The sequence below is a fragment of the Scyliorhinus torazame genome, chromosome 6 (assembly GCF_047496885.1).
Source record: "Scyliorhinus torazame isolate Kashiwa2021f chromosome 6, sScyTor2.1, whole genome shotgun sequence".
Lineage (NCBI taxonomy): Eukaryota > Metazoa > Chordata > Chondrichthyes > Carcharhiniformes > Scyliorhinidae > Scyliorhinus > Scyliorhinus torazame.
The window spans coordinates 102,694,000-102,719,470 of record NC_092712.1 but is presented as its reverse complement, the minus strand read 5'-3'; the positions used below and the strand labels follow the sequence as shown (position 1 = coordinate 102,719,470).

General features: G+C 54.2%; 1 protein-coding gene across 1 annotated transcript in view; it reads right to left on the bottom strand.

Annotated features, from left to right (window-relative positions):
* Positions 1–25,471, bottom strand: part of cubn (cubilin (intrinsic factor-cobalamin receptor)) — a 604,171-nt gene that overhangs the window by 389,405 nt on the left and 189,295 nt on the right. The window contains exon 26 of the mRNA XM_072510233.1: positions 12,060–12,219. Coding sequence (XP_072366334.1) covers positions 12,060–12,219 — 160 coding nt within the window. The remainder of the gene's footprint in view (positions 1–12,059; positions 12,220–25,471) is intronic.

Below are 25,471 nucleotides of genomic sequence, written 5' to 3'. Positions count from 1 at the left end.
GATATGGGGAGGGGGGATATGGGGGAGGGGGGATATGGGGGAGGGGGGGAATATGGGGGGATATGGGGGAGGGGGGATATGGGGGAGGGGGGATATGGGGAGGGGGGAATATGGGGGATATGGGGAGGGGGATATGGGGGATATGGGGGATATGGGGGAGGGGGGATATGGGGGAGGGGGGATATGGGGGATATGGGGAGGGGGGATATGGGGGAGGGGGGGATATGGGGGAGGGGGGGATTTGGGGGAGAGGGGATATGGGGGATATGGGGGAGGCTCACCCTGCCTGCTCTGACGAGGTCGTTCACCTTCTTGTGGCACTGGGTGCCTGTCCGTGGTGTTAGGGCCACAGCGGTGACGGCCTCTGCCACCTCCCTCCACAGACGCCGGCTGTGGCGTGGGGCAACTCTGCGGCCGTGCCCGGGATACAGGGCGTCCCTCCTCTGCTCCACCGCATCCAGGAGCGCCTCCACATCGCGTGACTCGAACCTCGGGGCTGAGCGACGGCCAGCCATCAAGTCGGGTGATGCGGTCGGCTGTTCCGGTCGGGTGGGGGGGAGCTGCGCGGCCTTATGAGCCGTCACGCCATGCAGCGCGTATGACGCTGCACGGCGTGAACCACTGCGCAAGCGCGGATCCCGTTACGTCGCTGCTAGCCCATTTCGGGCCGCAGACTATCGGCCCATTTTTATGACGTGACGCAAGTGGGATTTGCGCCGTTTTTTGCGCCGATCGTCGGAGTTTCCGCCGTTAACGGAGAATTTCGCCCGAGAATCCCACAGTTTATATTTTAGTAAAGTAAATCTCTAAACAAATTTAACATTTATTTCACTCGAGTATAGGAAGTAGAAACAAAAAGAAATGTCAGGAAGCTTCCACGTATCTCAGGAAATCGTGGAAGCCATGAATGTTATTTCAGTGCTAACACCTGCAAACACACAGACATATCTATTTTTTATCATGGACAATGAAACTGAGAGTGATTCGATTTGGATTTTGTATGACTGCACAAGAAGTATCCGGTTACAGTCACTACCTGACAGCAAAATATTTACAAGAATTGAGTGCAAGTAAGTACCTTATCGCAAAGGCCCACAGCTGAATGAAGCAGAAAGCAAATAAACTTAGTTAGCTTCAAAATAATTAGATGCACCAAAAAGGGTGGAACATTTTAATCAAATCTGTGCATCAGAAGACCATGTGGTTAATGCTGTTGCAAAACTTTTCTCTTCAACTTCAACTGTTCATGATGCAGTGAATGAGCTGGTTTTAACCAGACACGGAAATGACCATCAGATTAGAAACTACTGAAATTACACATTTCTTTCCACTTGGCAAATCGTCTGAGCACCCCAACACAGAAAGTCTGCCGTAATGTCTGCTGATGCATGGTTGCTAAGAGATCAAATAACAAACAAAACAGCCATGAAATAAAGGAACAACTCATGTACTTCATGGTGCAAGCTGATGAAACAGTGGGCACACTGAGAAAGTGAGGATTTATTATTTCAACAAATGTTGTCAATTTAATGAGTTTGATAACAGATTTTAACACAATCCAGCTGAACTAACAACGATGTGCTCTGCAATGCAAATACATACTTGGATCTGCCTTGAAAAACTAAGCTACTTCAATTGATGCAGAACTAACCACAGTTATCTCCAGTTATTAAAGTTTTAAAGACTTTTGTTATAGTCACAAAGGTTACCTTATATTGATAATATTTGCAAATTCAAATTCAAAATTGCATTTATGGTGTATCAGCAGTCTGTTGGTTATTGATTGATTTGCAGTACTGTGTCTGCTTCCCTACTCTCCCTAAATGACAGTGGATAATGCACATAAATGTTACATTGATGAAAAGTGCAGTGTGGTAAATTCTAATCTCGCCATCCCTCTCCTGTTATATAAATCTTATTGAGAAATAATCCAGTCATCTCAATTTTTTGCAATGAGTACAAATTAATTGTGAATTTCGTTCTCTACTTATTTGGATAAGGACTAAATTTGTTACTCTTAGATATTTCCAAATACAACACTTTTGCCATTATGGTCATAATCTACATCTGTATCCCCAAACATCCATCTTTTCCTAAGATCTCACAGTTTTCCCAGCGGTGGGAGTTTATTGCTGGGATTATTGCTGGCACTGTCCAAAGTCATGCTTGACTGCTTCATGGAAACTGTTGGGTGCGGCAGCCCAGTAACTGCAGTTGTACGAGTGAATTTACAAATAACTTGGTGTGGGAGTGCATGATTCTCCAATGATTCACTGCGCCCACGCCAGATGCAGGACTCTGACTTTCAAAAGAATTGAAATTCTATGGATTCAAAAATCATTTCAATTTCATTTTGACAATTTTTTAAATCGCAAATCAATCATTATTTTATTGTTGCTGTTACAAACTTGTGACTTTTAGTTATATTAAAGATACTACATGAATACAAATTGCTGTTGATTAAATTGAAGCTTCAAGAAATGCATTTAAACTTCTCCCATAAAGGAGTTTTAATAAAAATTACTTAGTTGATCTCAGTAGTGCCTAATTTAAGTGTACTTCGTTCCAACTTCTAGGGCGAAATTCTCCCCCAACGGCGGGATGTCCGCCGACTGGCGCCAAAGCCGGCGCCAATCAGACGGGCATCGCGCCGGCCCAAAGGTGCGAAAGGCTCCGCATCTTTGGCGGCCTAGCCCCAACATTGATGGGCTAGGCCGACGCCGGAGGGATTTCCGCCCCGCCAGCTGGCGGAAATGGCGTTTGTTTCCCCGCCAGCTGGCGCGGAAATGCGGCGCATGCGCGGGAGCGTCAGTGGCCGCTGTCAGTTTCCCAGCGCATGCGCGGGAGCGTCAGCGGCCGCTGTCAGTTTCCCGCGCATGCGCAGTGGAGGGAGTCTCTTCTGCCTCCGCCATGGTGGAGGCCGTGGAGGAGGCGGAAGGGAAAGAGTGCCCCCACGGCACAGGCCCGCCCGCGGATCGGTGTGCCCCGATCGCGGGCCAGGCCACCGTGGGGGAACCCCCCGGGGTCAGATCGCCCCGCGCCCCCCCCAGGACCCCGGAGCCCGCCTACGCCGCCTGGTCCCGCCGGTAAATACCAGGTTTGATTTACGCCGGCGAGACAGGCAATTTCTGGGCGGGACTTCGGCCCATCCGGGCCGGAGAATCCAGCGGGGGGTCCCGCCAACCGGCGCGGCTGGATTCCCGCCCCCGCCCAATCTCCGGGAGCGGAGACTTCAGCGGGGGCGGGGGCGGGATTCACGGCGGCCAACGGCCATTCTCCGACCCGGCGGGGGGGTCGGAGAATGACGCCCCAGATGTGTGATTTGATCATCCTGAACATATGTCTTATATTATCCCTTTCGTCAAGTCAAATCCATTTTTCCACTTTGACCACTGCTCACAATCTGCCCAAATCAATCTCCCTGGATCAGAAATAGGAGTGCCATTTTGGGCTGATGTAGGCTTTTGCTTTGGATTTGGCTACTCAAGGCACAACATTTAAGGATTTTTACTTCCCATTTCTCACAATAATAGCATAGTTCTCTCGTATACTGAGCTGTTGGGGTATTCACCATTACACTTTGAGTGGACAAGGTTAAACAGAAACGTCAATGCACAAAATCAGGCGCCATTCTTCCCACTGCCCCACCTAGGTGCCACAACCACAAACTGACATGCGTCAATCTGGAATTAAATGAATAGTAATTTTCTGAGCTAAAAGTAATTTAAAAACATTAAATACTAAAAAGTATTTGCTTTGCTAATTAAATCAGTTCGCCGGCGGGAGTCTCCGTTATGCCGGTGCCCGGGGGTTTCCCGACGGCGTGGGCTGCCCCACAGTGGGAAACCCTATTGACCGGCTGGTGTAACGGAGAATCCCGCCTGCCGGTCGAGGCTGAAAAGTGACGTGGTGGGGCGGAGAATCCAGTCCATGGGCGTCATTCTCCGACCCCCCGTCGGGTCGGAGAATGGCCGTTGGCCGCCGTGAATCCCGCCCCCGCCCCCGCCGAAGTCTCCGAAGGGAGAAAAGTCGGCGGGGCGTTAATGGCGCCGCTGCCGCGGAGAATGTCACGGGTCTGCGCAAGGCAGCCGATTTTCGGCCTGCCGATATTCTCCCTTCCGGATGGGCCGAAGTCCCGTCGACGTGATGACCGTTCACGTCGACGTGAATCAAACCTCCTTTTCATCGGCGTGACCCGGTGCTCCAGGCTCACGCCGACCAGCGAGGAGGTGAGTGACGGCCTGGGGGGTTGGCTCTGGGCAGGAAATGGCGTGGCCGCAGACTGATTGCGTGAGGAGAGGTGTGTCTCGGCTTGTGTGTGTGTGCGGCGGGGGGGGGGGGGGTGGTTAGAGTAGGCTGGGCTCCGGGGGAGTGCCGGGAGGGGGTCCGTGCCGGGGTGGAGGTTGGGGGGGGGTCCGTGCTGGGGTGGAGGTTGGGGGGGGGTCCGTGCCGGGGTGGAGGTTGGGAGGGGGGTCCGTGCCGGGGTGGAGGTTGGGGGGGGTATCCGTGCTGGGGTGGAGGTTGGGGGTTGGGGGGGGTCCGTGCTGGGGTGGAGGTTGGGGGTTGGGGGGGGGTCCGTGCTGGGGTGGAGGTTGGGGAGGGGGTCCGTGCCGGGGTGGAGGTTAGGGGGGGGGGTCCGTGCTGGGGTGGAGGTTGGGGGTTGGGGGGGGTCCGTGCTGGGGTGGAGGTTGGGGGTTGGGGGGGGTCCGTGCTGGGGTGGAGGTTGGGGAGGGGGTCCGTGCCGGGGTGGAGGTTGGGGGGGGGTCCGTGCTGGGGTGGAGGTTGGGGGGGGGTCCGTGCCGGGGTGGAGGTTGGGGGGGGGTCCGTGCTGGGGTGGAGGTTGGGGAGGGGGTCCGTGCCGGGGTGGAGGTTGGGGGGGGTCCGTGCCGGGGTGGAGGTTGGGGGGGTCCGTGCTGGGGTGGAGGTTGGGGGTTGGGGGGGGGTCCGTGCTGGGGTGGAGGTTGGGGGTTGGGGGGGGGGTCCGTGCCGGGGTGGAGGTTGGGGGGGGGGTCCGTGCCGGGGTGGAGGTTGGGGGTTGGGGAGGGGGTCCGTGCCGGGGTGGGTGATGGGAGGGCAAATGAGTTGGTCCACCTGGCCAGGTGCCAGCCTCCAACAGTTGGACCCATGCGGTCCATGCCACCTGGCTGGGGGGAGGAGGGGATATGGGCAATGATGACATGTCGTCGTTCCCCTCCCCCCCACCAGGCCGTCATGTTTTCAGACCATCCAGCGATGTTGGCCGCCGTGGTGGCAGCCGCTCATGTCTATGTTGCCCTGGATGAGGAGGAGGAGGAGGAGGAGGAGGAGGAGCAGGAGCGTGCCAGAGAGGCGGCGCAGGCTGCCGCAGAGGGGCAGGCGGCAGCCGCCCAGGCTGCAGGGACACCTGACCGACAGGACGAGGAGGGGGAGGAGGACGTCGCGGCCCCACGGCAACGGAGGCACCCGAGGGCGCCCCGTCTGTACCGGCCCCGGCAGTCATACCAGGACCTCACGGACCGGGAATGCAGGAGGAGACTCCGGATGAGCTGGGAAACCGTGGCACACATCTGCCACCTGCTGGCACACCTGTCACCGCGTGGCACTGGCGGGGGACACCCTCTCCCCGTGTCCGTCAAGGTTACGGTGGCCCTGAACTTTTATGCAACGGGGTCATTCCAGGCACCGAGTGGGGACCTGTCCGGCATATCGCAGACATAGGTGCATCGGTGCATCCGGGCAGTGACAGATGCCCTTTATGCCATGGCGCACCGCTACATCCGCTTCCCCGTGGACCGGGCCAGCCAAGATGCCCGGGCCGTGGGCTTCTCTGCCGTTGCCGGGTTCCCCATGGTCCAGGGCGCGATCGATGGGATGCACGTCGCCGTGCGGCCACCTGCAGAGAACAGGGCCGTGTTCACTAATAGGAAGGGGACCTATTCAATGAACGTACAGGTGGTCTGCGACCACCGCATGATGATCCTGCACGTCTGCGCCCGTCACCCAGGCAGTGTACACGACTCATTCGTGTTGTTGCGGTCATCCATCCCCGGCATGTACGAGGGACGCCATCCCCGGCTGAGGGGCTGGTTGCTGGGCGACAGGGGCTACCCATTGCGATCGTGGCTGATGACGCCTATACGGAGGCCACGCAATGAGGCGGAGAACCGCTACAATGATGCCCATGTAGCGACAAGGGGAGTGATCGAGAGGTGCTTTGGCGTGCTGAAGATGCGTTTCAGGTGCCTGGACCTCTCTGGGGGCGCCCTCCAGTATCGGTCAGATAGGGTCGGCCGCATCATTGTGGTGTGCTGCGTCCTGCACAACATAGCCCAGCAGAGGGGCGATGTGCCGCAGGCAGAGGAGGGCGGAGTGGAGGAGCAGCAGGAAGAGGCCCAGTCCTCCCCAGATGAGGGGGATGGGGGCAATGGTCAGGGCAGACGGGGTAGACACAGGCGGGTGGCTGTCCACCGTTACCGGCTGGCCCAGCGGGCACAGGACAGACTGATAGACGCCCGCTCCACTGACTAGATGGGCGTGGGAATCGGGTAGTATGGCCACAGACCGCACACCATGACAACAGCCGACCACCCACACCCCCCACCCATCCACCCACCCAGCACCCTCACCCCCCTCCCCAACCCCACACACCCCACCCGCATGCACACCACTCCCCCCCCCCCAATTGCCGATCCACCGGCGGCACAACGGGCTGGGCTCACCCAGTTGCGGGTGGACGCGTGTCTATCGCAGGCCATGGAGGATGATGACAACCCGCCTCCGATGAGCTCCTGGCTCTTCATCGTTGGACTATGTCTGACCCATGGCCACAGTACCACCATCCACCCAGACCATCCCTGCATGCGGCTGTGACACTGCAGCGCACGGTCCCGTCCTCTGCCCGGGGGATGTTGATGGCGGCCCAGGGGGAAGGGGGCAGACTCACCTGGGGCTGAGGTAAGACCACCCGTCACACACACACTTACGCTCAACGTACATGACACGCCCGCACACTTTGGACAGAGCACAAAGGCAGCTTCGGTAGGTGTAACATTGACTTTAATAACCAAAGGAGTTCATGCACGTGCCCTAGCCCCTAAAACTCATCTGTGCCCTGCACCCGTGCCAACTTACTCAGTGTCTAATTGTTTGGCCTTACGGGCCCTTTGACTACGTCTACATGGTTCCCCAGACGGTACAGCAGAACTGGAGGTGGACTCCTGTGATTCCTGCCCTCTGACACTGGATCCCTTTGGCGGCCGTTTCCTGGGGCGTCCTGGCCTAGATGTGCCAGGCTGCGGCCCGGGCGACTAGAATGGCGAGCTGCCAGCCTGTCCTGCCCGTTGCCCACCCGATGCACCTGGGACGGAAGGGGGGGGGAGTCCGAGGTGTCGCGGTGTACCGGGACCTCCCCTACAGAGGGAGCCGGGGCGGACCACACCACCTCCTCCTCCCTCGGGGTGCCCGATGGCCCCCAGGCCTCTACATGGGTGGGGGATGCGAACGGACTGGCCATCCGACGCGCCCCCGACATCTGGCGCTGCCAGTCCTGGAGGCCCGTGCTGGTATCGACAGGGGTCTGCAGGTTTGCAGCCATGGAGCCCAGGGGGTTGTCGAACCTTGTCTGTGACAGTGCGACGCCGGCTCGCACATGGCCACTGGCGCCGATGCCCTCAGCGATGGCCTGCTGAGACTGGGCTATGGCGTTGAGCGCCTCTGCCATCTGGCGCTGGCACTGGCTCATGGCCTCCTGTGAGAGGGCAGCCATTTCCTGGGCCACAGACGCCGCCTGCACGGAAGGCCCCAGGCCTCGCAAACCGTTCCCCATGTCTGACACCATCGCACCCATTGCCTCCACCGCGGACGCCACCCGTGCGGTGTCAGCCTGGGTGGCACGCATGACCGGGACCACTCCCAGCTCCTGGACGCAGGTGGACTCCTCCACCTGCGACCGCAGCCGCCGCAAGCCACCCGTCACCCTATTCGCTCGTCTCCGTGTCGGTGGTTGCATCGGATCTATGTGTGGGTGTGGTAACTGCAGGAACCCGGGATCCATCTGGGCGGCAGATGTTCGCTTGGCCTGGGCTGCCCGCCGACCGCCCGGTCCCTCTGCTGCTCCTACCTCCACCTGCTGTACCGGGACGACTGTGTTGTGCGCACCAGTGAGTGTACCAGACGCCTCATCACTAAAGTGCCCAACCGTGGTGAGTGTTTCTGCGATGGTGGAGGGTGTTGGTGACAGCAGTGGCGTTGTGTCGTGCTCTTCGTCCCACTCTGAGTCCATGGCACTTTGGGGTGGGGGTTCGTCTCCACCCATCCACTCTGAGTCACTGTCCGGTATTTCGTCTTCCCGGGTAGGGGTGTCCTGGGTAGCGCTGTCCCGGGTAGTGCTGTCCCGGGTAGTGCTGTCCCGGGTAGTGCTGTCCCGGGTAGTGCTGTCCCGGGTAGGGGTGTCCTGGGTAGTGGTGTCCCGGGTAGGGGTGTCCTGGGTAGTGGTGTCCCGGGTAGGGGTGTCCTGGATAGTGGTGTCCTGGGTAGTGGTGTCCTGGCTCGGATGTGACGGGGGCCTGTGGCTGCCCCCCTCATCGCTGGGTGGTCGCTCCCGCACGTGACGGGGGTGTCGTCTCCCTGTTGCTCCAGGTCTCTCCGTCTCCCGTGGTGTGCGAGGGGCATCCTGCGGGCGTCGCATGCTGGAGGGTCCGGGTCTCTCCGTCTCCCGTGGTGTGCGAGGGGCATCCTGCGGGCGTCGCATGCTGGAGGGTCCGGGTCTCTCCGTCTCCCGTGGTGTCCGAGGGGCATCCTGCGGGCGTCGCATGCTGGAGGGTGCGGGTCTCTCCGTCTCCTGTGGTCTCCGAGGGGCATCCTGCGGGCGTCGCATGCTGGAGGGTGCGGGTCTCTCCGTCTCCTGTGGTCTCCGAGGGGCATCCTGCGGGCGGTGTGCATCTGCCGGATGGGTGCCTGGACGTTTGGTCCTGCAATACACAATGAAGCATGCATGGTTAGACATCAGGCAGTGATCAGGTGATACGGGGGAGGGGGATATGGGGGAGGGGGGGATATGGGGGAGGGGGGATATGGGGGATATGGGAGAGGGGGGGATATGGGGGATATGGGGGAGGGGGGATATGGGGGAGGGGGGATATGGGGGAGGGAGGGATATGGGGGAGGGGGGATATGGGGGAGGGGGGATATGGGGGAGGGGGGATATGGGGGAGGGGGCATATGGGGAGGGGGGATATGGGGAGGGGGGTATGGGGGATATGGGGGAGGGGGGATATGGGGGAGGGGGGATATGGGGGATATGGGGGAGGGGGGGATATGGGGGAGGGGGGATATGGGGGAGGGGGGATATGGGGGAGGGGGGATATGGGGGATATGGGGAGGGGGGGATATGGGGGATATGGGGAGGGGGATATGGGGGAGGGGGGATATGGGGGATATGGGGAGGGGGGATATGGGGAGGGGGGGATATGGGGGAGGGGGGGATATGGGGGAGGGGGGATATGGGGGATATGGGGGAGGGGGGATATGGGGGAGGGGGGATATGGGGGAGGGGGGATATGGGGAGGGGGGGATATGGGGGATATGGGGAAGGCTCACCCTGCCTGCTCTGACGAGGTCGTTCACCTTCTTCTGGCACTGGGTGCCTGTCTGTGGTGTTAGGGCCACAGCGGTGACGGCCTCTGCCACTTCCCTCCACAGACACCGGCTGTGGCGTGGGGCAACTCTGCGGCCGTGCCCGGGATACAGGGCGTCCCTCCTCTGCTCCACCGCGTCCAGGAGCGCCTCCACATCGCGTGACTCGAACCTCGGGGCTGAGCGACGGCCAGCCATCCAGTCGGGTGTTGCGGTCGGGTGTTCCGGTCGGGTGGGGGGAGCTGCGCGGCCTTATGAGCCGTCACGCCGTGCAGCGCTTATGACGCTGCACGGCGTGAACCATTGCGCAAGCGCGGATCCCGTCACGTCGCTGCTAGCCCATTTCGGGCCGGAGACTATTGGCCCATTTTTATGACGTGACGCAAGTGGGATTTGCGCCGTTCTTTGCGCCGATCGGCGGACTTTCCGCCGATAACGGAGAATTTCGCCCCATATATCAGTGGGATATAAAAACTGGTAGTAATACACTTGGTTTTAACTCTCGCTCTCACTCTCTCTCTCTCTCAGGATGGGTGTGACCATAATTCTCAAATGCCCAACCCATCAAGAATCTCTGATTCTGAATTTTACTGAACTTGTAGAAATTCACGGTTTCTTTTTAAACTCATTTCTGGGAAATGAGTGGCAAGGTGGTGGAGCTGCCTTCTTCAACCACTAAAGTGCAGTGGTGAAGGTACTCTCTTTGTGCTATTAGATTGGGTCCAATTTCTGGGCACCACCCACAAGGGTCTCAGATTGTCGTCTTCTAATCCTGGTTTTCCTGCGGAATCAAATAATTTACAATGCAGGAGGAGGCCCATCGAGTCTGCACCGGCCCTTGGAAAGAGCACCCTACTTAAACCCATGCCTTCACCCTATCCCTGTATGCCAGTAACCCCACCTAACCTTTTGGAAACTCAGGGACAATTTAGCATGGCCAATCCACCTAACCTTCATACCTTTGGGCTGTGGGAGGAAACCGGAGCACCCTGAGGTAATCCCACCCAGACACTGGGAGAAAGTGCAAACACCACACAGACAGTCACCCGAGGCCAGAATTGAACCGGGGTCCCTGGATCTGTGAGGCAGCAGTGCTAACCACTGTGCCACCCATGAAAGTTAGCCAGCTTGCCAGTTAGCCAGCTTGTTAATTTGGCCAGTTACCAAGTAGGGAACAGAAGGAAAAGCTTATAACAAAGATCTGTCATTAAATCTGGCAGGACCATCACGTCTCCGGCATTGTCATATTTTCTCTGCATTAATGTGTTCATATCAGGGCCTTAATTTCCAGAGCTCCAGCAGTGTGAAATAAAATTACGTTTTTTTGTTCAACCACTTGGTGGTGTACCTGAGCAGGAGGAGATTCTACTAGCAGGCGGTCTTATTAAAAACACTTCTGTAAAGGCTCATGTTCGATTCCAGAAAGTCTCCAGAGAAATGCTTGCGCCATTTCTCATGTGAAGAAGGACTATCGTGAAGCAGTTCTGTGAGAGTTTTTGTATTCCCTGCTGGTTTGTAAACATATTTCAATTTTTTTGGGGGGTTTCTGCAGTCCTTTCAATATTGACCCACCCAATACGTTCCTTGACTCTTGTGCTCTTGAAATTTGAATACTCTCTTTATGAACAGCTTGAAGGCAGAAGAGGAGGAGATGATGACCAAGATCATAAGAAATAAGATCAGGACGATGCCATTTGGCCCATCGAGCCTGCCTCACTATTCAGTAAGGGTTCCTGGCCAGTACATCTGGTCCACATTTGTGGGGACCAGCTAACGGCAGTCGCTCGGGGTCTCTGAGGCGCGAGGGTTAGATCCTCCATCTTGGGCAACTCGGGTGAGTGCATATCAAAGTGAGCCTAACTGCTCACTTTAAGATGCAGATTTGGATCCCGACCATTGTGGGCAGGGTTCAGATCACGACATCTCACAAGATCCCGTGAGATCTTGCGAGGCTTAGCCAGCCGGGTCGCGCGCGGCATGGCCCTTAGATTTCGGCCTGTGCTTCTCGTGTGTTAGATTGTGACTGTTTTTAAGTACCTTCTTCCCTTTTGCTCCGAACATTCCTACTATTCTTGGGGTGAACTTAAGTTGCTATTAAAAGACCGACATTAACAAAATACACTTGTGGAGAATTCCAGGAGCAGTTCCTTTGGGAAAACAACTAGAGTTTGAAGAATGGTCCAGACATCGCCATTTTACAGCAATAGCAGGAACAAGTAATTGGAAAACAGTAAGCATTAAATAGGAGTTTGGCAACTGTGAAATCCAAATGAGTTTTAATGGATTTGATGTAGGAAGGTCTGGGAGAATTAGCAAGTAAATTTGCAAGAGTTGGTGAGGGAGTACAGTGAGGCAGGCTAATGAGATAAAAAGAAACAGCTGGCAGCAAGGCTAGGCCAGGCAGACAAGCTAAAGCAAGCAATAGTCAGCATTGTGTGTAATCTTACCGTTCTGGAACCACAGCATCTGGAATCCATTGCCTGAAAAGCTCGAGTCTGAATGGAATGTGACGTACAGACTAGAACCAGAGCTCCTGCCTGACGGGGGTAGAGTACTGCCACAGAAAGTATCAATAAGTCGAGACTGGGCACTGGGTCCATCGTATAGCTAAATTGATATCAAAGGGAAGATTTAAAAAAGCAGGGAAGTTACTGGTACAAAACAGAGAAACCCATGAACAGTCAAATCATGTTAAAGATGAGACTTCTTATCAGATTTAAAAAAAGACTTTTAACCTCTCCCAACAACAGGCCCCTCTGCTGCAAAGCAAAACAACAAGTCAAATGGTGAAACCAGAGTGTTCAAAGTGAAGGAAAGTTCAGGACGAATGTTTTTTATTCAAAGCACTCTGTTTGTTGACGAAGAAAATAATAACCTCGCTGTAAACTTTTAAAAAAATGTCATGCTGATGTGGAAACAGTGGGCACCTCACGGAGCAATCCCACAACCCTGTGCTTCCTGCAACAAGTCACGCTCGCAGAGAGTGCAGGTTGGGGATAGGATTATAACATCGTAACCCGAAGGCCTGTATCTTCAAGCTGCACTCTCCACTAAGGAAGCTGACCCTGATATACCTGCAAATTCACCAGTGACATCCATTACTGGGGGAAACAATGCTAGAACAGCTGCAACCAAGGCAGCTCCACAGTCACTCGACACCGAGGAGCCATGCTATAGGCTTGGAATGAAAATACCTTCGCCTTCAGTGTGGTTTTCGGTGACCAGTAACATCGGAAACAGCTGTCAGGCCAGTTTGAAGTCATATGCCTCTGTTGAGACACCCATGGGGAATTTTGTTCAAATTAATATAATTGATGAAGGGATTGTGGTCAGGCAGCCTCGACTTAGAAGTTCCTGAGGCTGGCAAGAAAATTGAAATTATAAAGCAAATCAAAGAAATACTGGGAGCCTATTATTTTCTTTGAGGAAAAATGAAGGGTACTTTTATCAAGATGCAATCCTCCTAGATTACCCTTTTCTTTTAGTTAAATAATCTTCCCTCTGCTTGCCCATCCATACACTCATTCCCTCCTTGCAATTAGTTTTGTGACCCGCGTTGACTCCTTAAAGAAATCAGCACCGATGAAAATGTAAACAAGTAACTCGTCTGGAGATCTTTTTTCTGAATCTATGAAGGCAGGGAGTGAATTTTCTATGAGCAACAAGAGCCACGAAAAAGAAGCAGAAACCACGATCACCAAATCTAAAACACCTTCGTGAACACTGTTTCAAGACTCTTAGTCGAGTCACAGGCGGGTCTGCAGGTGGGGTAAGGAGTAACTTGGCCTCCCACCTCTATTTCTATTTTCTAGGTGTCCTAGTGCAAGAATGCCTCAGAAATCGTTATTTCGTGGACTGCCTTTGCATCCCCCCATCCCCCTATCCAGACGTTTAATGGACAAACGGGGTCTTCTGACTGCTAATCTTTATTGGCAACCAGTAGTTGATCTTGCAAACAACTTCAAGGATGGGATTCTTCCCTACCCGGTTGGTCGGGGGTCCCGGCGGGATGGAGTGGCGTGAACCACTCCGGCGTCGGGCCGCCCCAAAGGTACGGATTTCTCCGCACCTTTAGGGGCCAAGCACTCACCTTGCGGGGCTAGGCCCGCGCCGGAGTGGTTGGCGCGTCGCCGACCAGCGTGAAAGGCCTTTGGCGCCACGCCAGCCGGGGCCGAAAGGCCTCCGCCGGTCAGCGGAAGTCCGTGCATGCGCGGGAGCATCAGCGGCTGCTGACGTCATCCCCGCACATGCGCGGGGGGGGGGGGGGGGGGTCTCTTCCGTGTCGGCCATGGCGAAGACTGTGGCCAGGGCGGAGGGAAAAGAGTGCCCCCACGGCACAGGCCCGCCCGCGGATCAGTGGGCCCCGATCACGGGCCAAGCCACCGTGGGGGCACCCCCCGGGGCCAGATCGCCCCACGCACCCCCCCCCCCCCCAAGGACCCCGGAGCCCACCCGTGCCCCCTAGTCCCGCCGGGAAGACAGGTGGTTTGATTCTCGCCGGTGGGTCAGGCATTCCAGCAGCATGACTTCGGCCCATCGCGGGCCGGAGAATCGCCGGGGGGGGCCAGCTGACCGGCGCGGCGCAATTCCCGCCCCAGCCGAATATCCGATGCCGGAGAATCCCGCCCCAGATCTGAGAGTTCTGTTGATGTTCCTCATTGTGCTACTTTTATCAATACACGTTGTCATTTATCTAGTCAAGTACTTAAGCTCCCCATGGTTGGACACTGAGTGCATTTAGAACTTCAGCCGATGGAGTCCAAGAAAACGGACCCTTTAATCTGTCCAGAGCAGCCTTCCATTACACTGTGTACTTTCACCTATAATTAAAATAATTTCATGTGATACAAACCATGTGACTCCTGCAAATCCATACATTGCAATAGTTCCTTATTTTTATAGTACAAGATACTTGTATATTAAAGGTCTGGTGCTGGATTCTTCGTTCCTGAGACTAATGGCGGGATTCTCTGTTTGCCGACGCCGAAATCGCAAAACGTGATTGGGCGGAGAATAGCTTCCGACTCCAAAATCGCGGTAGGCGCTGGTCTGACGCCTAATCGGGATGCCCTGGCACCCCAAAATTGGTGTAAATGCGTTGCTCGCCGCACGGGGTAAAAGTACAGGAGGCATATCATTAGCGGGTCTAACATTCTATTCTCCGGGGCCCCGAGATTCACCGCCTCAGATGGGTCGAGTTCCCGTCGTGAACCTGACGTCGGGGCTGCTGAGCGAGAGAGAGAGGAGGTAGGAAATGGTGTAGAGTGACTGTGGGTTGCCAGCCTGGACATCGGCCCTGCTGGTCTGTGTAGGGGGCCCTCTGCCAGGGCTGGGGGAGGGGAGCAAGAGGGGAGTACAGGCCGAGCAGCCGGGGTGACGCCCTACAGGACTGGGGCGGTGCCCAGGTATCAGTCGCCATTACGTTGGTCATCTTGCTGCGCACCCACTGACCACCCACCTCGGCCCCTAGTTCTACACAGTGACACCGGCCGTATACTTTACTTTAGTGATGGAAAGGGATAGGTATATACCCCAGGGCAAGAGTTAAATCTGGGGGAAAGGCAATTATGATGTGATGAGGCAAGACTTAGGATGCATCGGATGGAGAGGAAAACTGCAGGGATGGGCACAATGGAAATGTGGAGCTTGTTCAAGGAACAGCTACTGCGTGTCCTTGATAAGTATGTACCTGTCAGGCAGGAAGGAAGTGGTCGAGAAAGGGAACCGTGGTTTACCAAAGCAGTCGAAACACTTGTCAAGAGGAAGGAGGAGGCTTATGTAAAGATGAGACATGAAGGTTCAGTTAGGGCGCTCGAGAGTTACAAGTCAGCTAGGAAGGACCTAAAGAGAGAGCTAAGAAGAGCCAGGAGGGGACATGAGAAGTCTTTGGCAGGTAGGATCAAGGATAACCCTAAAGCTTTCTATAGATATGTCAGGAATAAAAGAATGACTAGGGTAAGAGTAGGGCCAGTCAAGGACAGTAGTGGGAAGTTGTGCTTGGAGTCCGAGGAGATAGGAAAGGTGCTAAATGAATATTTTTCGTGAGTATTCACACAGGAAAAAGACAATGTTGTCGAGGAGAATACTGAGATTCCGGCTACTAGACTAGAAGGGCTTGAGGTTCATAAGGAAGGAGGCGTTAGCAATTCTGGAAAGTGTGAAAATAGATAAGTCCCCTGGGCCGGATGGGATTTATCCTAGGATTCTCTGGGGAGCTAGGGAGGATTTTGCTGAGCCTTTGGCTTTGATCTTTAAGGCATCTTTGTCTACAGTAATATTGCCAGAAGACTGGAGGATAGCAAATGTTGTCCCCTTGTTCAAGAAGGGGAGTAGAGACAACCCTGGTAACTATAGACCAGTGAGCCTTACTTCTGTTGTGGGCAAAATCTTGGAAAGGTTTATAAGAGATAGGATGTATAATCATCTGGAAAGGAATAATTTGATTAGAGATAGTCAACACGGTTTTGTGAAGGGTAGGTCGTGCCTCACAAACCTTATTGAGTTCTTTGAGAAGGTGACCAAACAGGTGGATGAGGGTAAAGCAGTTTATGTGGTGTATATGGATTTCAGTAAATCATTTGATAAGGTTCCCCATGGTAGGCTACTGCAGAAAATACGGAGGCATGGGATTCAGGGTGATTTAGCAGTTTAGATCAGACATTGGCTAGCTGGAAGAAGACAAAGGGTGGCGGTTGATGGGAAATGTTCAGACTGGAGTCCAGTCACTAGTGGTGTACCACAAGGATCTGTTTTGGGGCCACTGCTGTTTGTCATTTTTATCAGTGACCTGGAGGAGGGCGTAGAAGGATGGGTGAGTAAATTTGCAGATGACACTAAAGTCGGTGGAGTTGTGGACAGTGCGGAAGGATGTTACAAGTTACAGGGGGACACAGATAAGCTGCAGCGCTGGGCTGAGAGGTGGCAAATGGAGTTTAATGCAGAAAAGTGTGAGGTGATTCATTTTGGAAGGAATAACAGGAAGACAGAGTACTGGGCTAATGGTAAGATTCTTGGCAGTGTGGATGAGCAGAGAGATCTCGGTGTCCATGTACATAGATCCCTGAAAGTTGCCACCCAGGTTGGGAGGGTTGTTAAGAAGGCGTACGGTGTGTTAGCTCTTATTGGTAGAGGGATTGAGTTTCGGAGCCATGAGGTCATGTTGCAGCTGTACAAAACTCTGGTGCGGCCGCATTTGGAGTATTGCGTGCAGTTCTGGTCGCCGCATTATAGGAAGGATGTGGAAGCATTGGAAAGGGTGCAGAGGAGATTTACCAGAATGTTGCCTGGTATGGAGGCAAGATCTTATGAGGAAAGGCTCAGGGACTTGAGGCTGTTTTCGTTAGAGAGAAGAAGGTTAAGAGGTGACTTAATTGAGGCGTACAAGATGATCAGAGGATTGGATAGGGTGGACAGTGAGAGCCTTTTACCTCGGATGGTGATGTCTAGCATGAGGAGACATAGCTTTAAATTGAGTGGAGATAGATATCGGACAGATGTCAGAGGTAGGTTCTTTACTCAGAGAGTAGTAAGGGTGTGAAATGCCCTGCCTGCAACAGTAGTGGACTCGCCAACATTAAGGGCATTCAAATGGTCATTGGATAGACATATGGACGATAAGGGAATAGTGCAGATGGGCTTTAGAGTGGTTTCACAGGTCGGCGCAACATCGAGGGCTGAAGGGCCTGTACTGCGCTGTAATGTTCTATGTTCTATATTTTATGTTCTATGTATGGATGCACATTGATGCACTATCAATTATAACGAGACGAGAGTAGAATGTAATCGAGGCTTTATAACACAGAGATGTATGGCCTCCGACAGCAGCTTACGAAATGGCTGCTGTTCGGAGAGCCCACACATTTATACTCCGCCTCCTGCTCGGAGCCAGCAGGCAGGGATCTACCCCCGGACCTGTAGTACAGGGGCCTTACCGTAATACCCATATATACAATATAATACAACAGTGGTGACTACCACATTCACCAACCTGTTAAAAATGAGTCGAGCGGGGGTGGTGGAAAACTACATACATACAGATTGGTTACACATTTAGATGATCGGGCGCCTTGATCTGTCGTTGAGAGCGCCGCAGTGTTGGTGGCGACTCAGGCGTCAGCTTGGTCTTTGATGTTTCACAGGTCGGCGCAACATCGAGGGCCGAAGGGCCGGTACTGCGCTGTAATGTTCTATGTTCTATATTTTATGTTCTATGTATGGATGCACATTGATGCACTATCAATTATGACGAGACGAGAGTAGAATGTAATCGAGGCTTTATTACACGGAGATGTATGGCCTCCGACAGCAGCTTACGAAATGGCAGCTGTTCGGAGAGCACACACATTTATACTCTGCCTCCTGGGCAGAGCCAGCAGGCAGGGATCTACCCCCGTAACTGTAGTACAGGGGCCTTACCATAATACCCATATATAGAATATAATACAACAGTGGTGACTACGACACACCGTGTAGCCCATGGAACCTGGCTGGGCACGAGAGTGTGCGCCATGCTCATATGTTGAACTTCTACCCCCTGCAGACAATGGCGTTTGATGTTCAACCAGCATTGCTGGCTGCCGTGGTGATGGTCGCAGCTTTGCGAGATGTCCTGCAGTTGCGTGAGCAGGGCCACTTGGAGAGGAGGGGGAAGCTGCAGCAGTGGAACGGGCAGCAGCAGAGCGGGCAACAGCGGAACAGTCAGCGGGGGACCAGGTTGCAGAGGAGCGGGCTGCAGAGGAACAGGCTGCAGCGGGGCAGGAGGCGGCCGCACAGGCTGGAGGGCTGACCGCCCAACAGGCCAAGGAGGAGGAAGTGCAAAGAAGGCGCCGCATGAGGCCTCATGTGTACCGGCAACGCCTGTCATTCGAGGACCTGCCGGACCGGGCGTGACATCGGAGACTCCGGCTGAGCAGAGAGACAGTGCGACACATCTGCCAGATGTTGCCATTCTTGATACCCACTCCCGGTAATCGTCAAGGTGACAGTTGCCCTGAACGTTTATGCGACAGGCTCCTCTTCCAGTCGCCGAGTGGGAACCTGTCCGGGATCTCACAGGCCTTGGTGCACAGGTACATCCGTGCCATCACGGAGGCCCTATATTCCCAAGCGCCTCAATACATCCATTTCCATGTGGACCGAGCCCACCAAGATGCCCCAGCAGCGGGGTTTTCTGCCATCACCGAGATGCCCGCGTCCAGGGGACAATAGACGGGATGCATGTTACCCTACGGGAACCTGCGGATAACAGGCCGCTCTACCCTAACCATAGGGAGTACCACACGATGAACATCCAGCTGGTGTGTGACCATCAGCAACGCATTATGCACCTCTTCACCCGATACCTGGGCAGTGTGCACGATTCCTTCATCCTGGCACACTCGGTGATTCCTGACATGTTCGAGGGGCACAGCCTCCTGCTGAGTGGTTGACTCCTGGGCGACGGGTTACCTGCTGCGGCTGTGGCTGATGACACCTATCCGGAAGCCACAGACCGACGCGGAGACCCGCTACAACAATGCCCATACAGCGACCAGGAGTGTGACCAAGCAGTGCTTCGGCATCCTGAAGATGCGCTTCAGGTGCCTGGACCACTCTGAAGAGGCCCTCCATAGTGATGCTGAGAGGGTTGCCCGCATCGTGGTGGCCTGCTACATTCTCCACAACATCGCACAGCAGAGGGACGAGATGCTGGAGGAGAATGAGAAGGAAGGGCAGGACTCGTCCGACGAGGAGGATGTGGGAAGGGGATGATGAGCAGGACATGAGGCCCGGGCAGGCAAGGGAGGCCGTATGACATGATTGCCAGGGCCACCGCGCACGCCACGCTCTGATCCCCCCACCCCGGCCAGTCCGGCCAGTCCGGACCAGCCCACCGACACACACATCAGTCAGAGCACCAAGGCAGGTTTTAACGGTGTGAACATGTGTTTATTGGGAAAAACTATATACAGCCTGTGCCCTAGCCCCTATAACTAAACTGTGCCCTGCACCCGTGCCAACCAAACTGGTGTCTATCTTTCTGGCCTTATGGGCCCTAACGCTACGCCTAGGTGATTCCCCAGATGGTACAATAGGAGTGGAGGCGGCCTGGCGTGACTCCTGCCCTGCAACAAGAGTCCCTGTTGGCGCACGTCTCCTGAGGCAACCCAGCCTGGATGGACCCGGCCGCTGCTCGGGTGTCCGGGTGGCTTGGTGCCGCCCTGTTTTGCCTGCTGCCCACCAGATGCACCAAGGACAGGAGGGGGGGAGGAGTCCAAGGTGCTGCGGTGTTCTGACACCTCCCCTGCGGGAGTCACAGGCACCGGCCCCATCATCCCCTCCTCCCTCAGGGTACCCGATGGCTGCCACTACTCCATTGGGCAGGGGTGCGAGGAGAGCCATCCCTTGAGGCCCCCCCTGCCATCTGCCGCTGCCAGTCCTGGAGGCCTGCTCTGATCTCGACCAGGATCTGGACGCTCACGGCCATGGAGCACAGGAAGTGGACCATCACCACCTGGGACTGCACCACATCACACTGCGACTGTGCCACCACCCTGAGGGTCTGTGCCAGATCAGCCAGTGACTGAGCCGCCTCCCTCTGGGTCTGGGCCATCTCCCTCTGTGACTGGGCCACCCCACCCAGCGTCAGCGATCTGGGCAATGCCGCCGTTGTTCCCAGCCATGGCTTGCTGTGACTGGGCCATGCTGAGGAGCGCCGCTGCAATGTCCAGTTGGCTCTGACACATGCCTGCCTGTGAGAGGGTAGCCCTGCTCTGGGCCTCGGCCACCACCTGCACAGAATGCTCCATGCCTTGGACACGCTGATCCAGAGCCGAAACCATCGCTCCCAATGCTTCCACCGCGGACGCCACCCGTGCGGTGTCGGCCTGGCTGGCACGTATGACCGGCACCACCCCCTGCTCCTTCACGTGGATGGACTCCTTCATCTGCGCCTGCAGGTGCTGCATGCTTGTCGCCAGTCCCTCGTGTAGTCCCTGGCTGTCTGACTGCATCTGCACTGTGGCTGGGACTGGATGTTCCAGAAGCCCGGGACACGTCTGGACGGCAGCTGGTTCCTGGGGCTGGCCTGCCCTCGGACTGTCCGGCATCTCGACTGCTCCTAGCTCCACCCGCTGTACCGGATGCGATGTGTGGTACACACCAGATAGTGTCCCAGGAGCCTCTTCACATATGTGCCCAATCGAGGTGATAGTCTCTGGGATGGTGGAGGATGTAGGAGACAGAAGTGACGGAAAGTCAGTGTCACCCTAACCCGAGCCCTGGGGTGGCCTGGGTGGTGGGCTGGGTTGAGGGAGGTGAGGGGTGAAGGGGGTGAGGGCGGTGCAGGGGGTGCGGGGGGTGTGGGGAGTGAGGGGGTGAGGGGTGAGGGGGGTGAGGGGGTGAGGGGGGTGAGGGGTGAGGGGGGTGAGGGGCTGGGTGAGGGGGTGTGGGGGGGGGGGGATGGATGTCCACACATGTGTCATGGGGATCTGCAACTAAGCAGGGCCTCACTCCCTCGCCTGCCGCCGAACTCCACCTCAGTGACCTCCCTTTCCTCCGGGCCGACGACTACGTCCAGCGCCCTCTGCTCGGGCATGGAGAGGGCCCGCAGTTCTGGTGGTCTCCCTCCGGTCTTCTCCCACTCCCGGCAGTCGTGGATGGCCTTGTCCTGGGGGGGGGGGGGGGGCAAACAAAAGCAGCAAAACCATCAGACGTTCCTACGCATGTAGCCCAGGGGTTGGGTAGTTTGTGGCCACAGTGGCCAAGCCAGCTGGAGAGATTGACTAGGTAGGGATTGTTCTCGCTGTAGTTCAGAAGAATGGGAGACTTTTAAAATTCTAACAGGACTAGATAGGGTAGATGCAGGAAAGATGTTCCCGATGGTGGGTGTGTCCAGAACCAGGGGTCACAGTCTGAGAATTCGGGGTAAATCATTTCGGACAGAGATGAGGAGACATTTCTTCACCAAAAGAGTGGTGAGCCTGTGGAATTCATTACCACAGGAAGTAGTTGAGGCTAAAATATTGAATATATTTAAGAGGAGGCTAGATATAGCACTTATGGCGAATGGGATCAATGGTTTTGGGGAGAAAGCAGGATTAGGCTACTGAGTTGGATGATCAGCCATGATTGTGATAAATGACAGAGCAGACTCGAAGGGCCAAAAGGCCTCCTCCTGCTCCTATCTTCTATGTATTTTTGTTAGAACATAGAAGAGCGCAGTACAGGCCCTTCGGCCCTCGATGTTGCGCCGACCTGTGAAACCACTTGAAAGCCCATCTACACTATTCCCTTATCGTCCATATGTCTATCCAATGACCATTTGAATGTCCTTCGTGTTGGTGAGTCCACTACTGTTGCAGGCAGGGCATTCCACGCCCTTACTACTCTCCGAGTAAAGAACCTACCTCCGACATCTGCCTTATATCTATCTCCCCTCAATTTAAAGCTATGTCCCCTCGTGCTAGACATCACCATCTGAGGAAGAAGGCTCTCACTGTCCACCCTATCCAATCCTCTGATCATCTTGTATGCCTCAATTAAGTCACCTCTTAACCTTCTTCTCTCTAACGAAAACAGCCTCAAGTCCCTCAGCCTTTCCTCATAAGATCTTGCCTCCATACCAGGCAACATTCTGGTAAATCTCCTCTGCACCCTTTCCAATGCTTCCACATCCTTCCTATAATGCGGATACCAGAACTGCATGCAATACTCCAAATGCGGCCGCACCAGAGTTTTGTACAGCTGCAACATGACCTCATGGCTCCGAAACTCAACCCCTCTACCAATAAAAGCTAACACACCGTACGCCTTCTTAACAACCCTCTCAACCTGGGTGGTAACTTTCAGGGATCTATGTACATGGACACCGAGATCTCTCTGCTCATCCACACTGCCAAGAGTCTTACCATTAGCCCAGTACTCTGTCTTCCTGTTATTCCTTCCAAAATGAATCACCTCACACTTTTCTGCATTAAACTCCATTTGCCACCTCTCAGCCCAGCGCTGCAGCTTATCTATGTCCCTCTGTAACTTGTAACATTCGTCCGCACTGTCCAGAACTCCACCGACTTCAGTGTCATCTGCAAATTTACTCACCCATCCTTCTACGCCCTCCTCAGATCCTTGTGGTACACCACTAGTAACTGGACTCCAGTCTGAATATTTCCCATCAACCGCCACCCTTTGTCTTCTTCCAGCTAGCCAATTTCCGATCCAAACTGCTAAATCACCCTGAATCCCATGCCTCCGTATTTTCTGCAGTCACCTACCAATGGGGAACTTTATCAAACGCTTTCCTGAAATCCATATACACCACATCAACTGCTGTACCCTCATCCACCTGTTTGGTCACCTTCTCAAAGAACTCAATAAGGTTTGTGAGGCACGACCTACCCTTCACAAAACCGTGTTGACTATCTCTAATCAAATTATTCCTTTCCAGATGATTATACGTCCTATTTATAAACCTTTCCAAGATTTTGCCCACAACAGAAGTAAGGCTCACTGGTCTATAGTTACCGGGGTTGTCTCTACTCCCCTTCTTGAACAAGGGGACAACATTTGCTATCCTCCAGTCTTCTGGCACTATTCCTGTAGACAAAGATGACTTAAAGATCAAAGCCAAAGGCTCAGCAATCTCCTGGCTAGCTTGCCAGAGAATCCTAGGATAAATCCCATCCGGCCCAGGGGACTTATCTATTTTCACACTTTCCAGAATTGCTAACACCTCCGCCTTATGAACCTCAAGCCCTTCTAGTCTAGTAGCCTGAATCTCAGTATTCTCCTCGACGACATTTTCTTTTTCCTGTGTGAATACTGACGAAAAATATTCATTTAGCACCTCTCCTATCTCCTCGGACTCCAAGCACAACTTCCCACTACTGTCCTTGACTGGCCCTACTCTTACCCTAGTCATTTGTTTATTCCTGACATATCTATAGAAAGCTTTAGGGTTAGCCTTGATCCTACCTGCCAAAGACTTCTCATGTCCCCTCCTGGCTCTTCCTAACTCTCTCTTTAGGTTCTTCCTAGCTAACTTGTAACTCTCGAGCGCCCTAACTGAACCTTCATGTCTCATCTTTACATAAGCCTCCTTCTTCCTCTTGATAAGTGTTTCGACTGCTTTAGTAAACCACGGTTCCCTTGCTCGACCACTTCCTCCCTGCCTGACAGGTACATACTTATCAAAGACAAGCAGTAGCTGTTCCTTGAACAAGCTCCACATTTCCATTGTGCCCATCCCCTGCAGTTTTCCTCTCCATCCGATGCATTCTAAGTCTTGCCTCATCGCATCATAATTGCCTTTCCCCCAGATATAACTCTTGCCCTGCGGTATATACCTATCCCTTTCCATCACTAAAGTAAGCGTAATCGAATTGTGGTCACGATCACCAAAGTGCTCACCTACCTCCAAATCTAACACCTGTCCATGAGACCATAAGACATAAGAGCGGAAGTAAGGCCATTTGGCCCATCATGTCCACTCCACCATTCAATCATGGCTGATTTCAACTCCATTTACCCGCTCTCTCTCCATAGCCCTTAATTCCTCGAGAAATCAAGAATTTATCAACTTCTGTCTTAAAGACACTCAACGTCCCGGCCTCCACCACCCTCTGTGGCAATGAATTCCACAGACCCACCACTCTCTGGCTGAAGAAATTTCTCCTCATCTCTGTTCTAAAGTGACTCCTTTTTATTCTAAGGCTGTGCCCCCGGGTCCTAGTCTCCCCTGCTAATGGAAACAACTTCCCTACGTCCACCCTATCTAAGCCATTCATTATCTGACCTGGTTCATTACCCAGTACCAAATCCAATATGGCCTCGCCTCTCATTGGCCCATCTACATACTCTGTCAGGAAACCCTCCTGCACACATTGGACAAAAACGGACCCATCTAAAGTACTTGAACTATAGCGTTTCCAGTCAATATTTTGAAAGTTAAAGTCCCCCATAACAACTACCCCGTTGCTTTCGTTCCTATCCAGAATCATCTTTGCAATCCTTTCCTCTACACCTCTGGAACTTTTCGGAGGCCTATAGAAAACCCCTAACAGGGTGACCTCTCCTTTCCTGTTTCTAACCTCAGCCCATACTATCTTAGTAGGCGAGTCCTCATCAAACGTCCTTTCTGCCACCGTAATACTGTCCTTGACTAACAATGCCACCCCTCCCCCTCTTTTACCACCTTCCCTGCACTTACTGAAATATCTAAACACCGGCACCTGCAACAACCATTCCTGTCCCTGCTCTATCCGTGTCTCCGAAATGGCCACAACATCGAAGTCCCAGGTACCAACCCATGCCGCAAGTTCAACCACCTAATTCCGGATGCTCCTAGCATTGAAGAAGACACTTTAAACCAATTTCCTGCCTGCCAGTACACTCCTGCAACTTTGAAACCTTACTCATGACCTCACTGTTCTCAATCTCCTGTATACTGGAGCTACAATTCAGGTTCCCAAGCCCCTGCTGAACTAATTTAAACCCTCCCGAAGAGCATTAGCAAATTTCCCCCCCAGGATATTGGTACCCCTCTGGTCCAGGTGTAGACCATCCCGTTTGTAGAGGTCCCACTGACCCCAGAATGAGCCCCAATTATCCAGACATCTGAAACCCTCCCTCCTGCACCATCCCTGTAGCCACGTGTTCAACTCCTCTCTCTCCCTAGTCCTCGTCTCGCTATCACGTAGCACGGGTAACAACCCAGAGATAATAACTCTGCTTGTCCTAGATCTAAGTTTCCACCCTAGCTCCTTGAATTCCTGCCTTACATCCCTATCCCTTTTCCTACCTATGTCGTTGGTACCTATGTGGACGATGACTTGGGGCTGCTCCCCCTCCCCCTTAAGGATCCCGAAAACACGATCCGAGACAT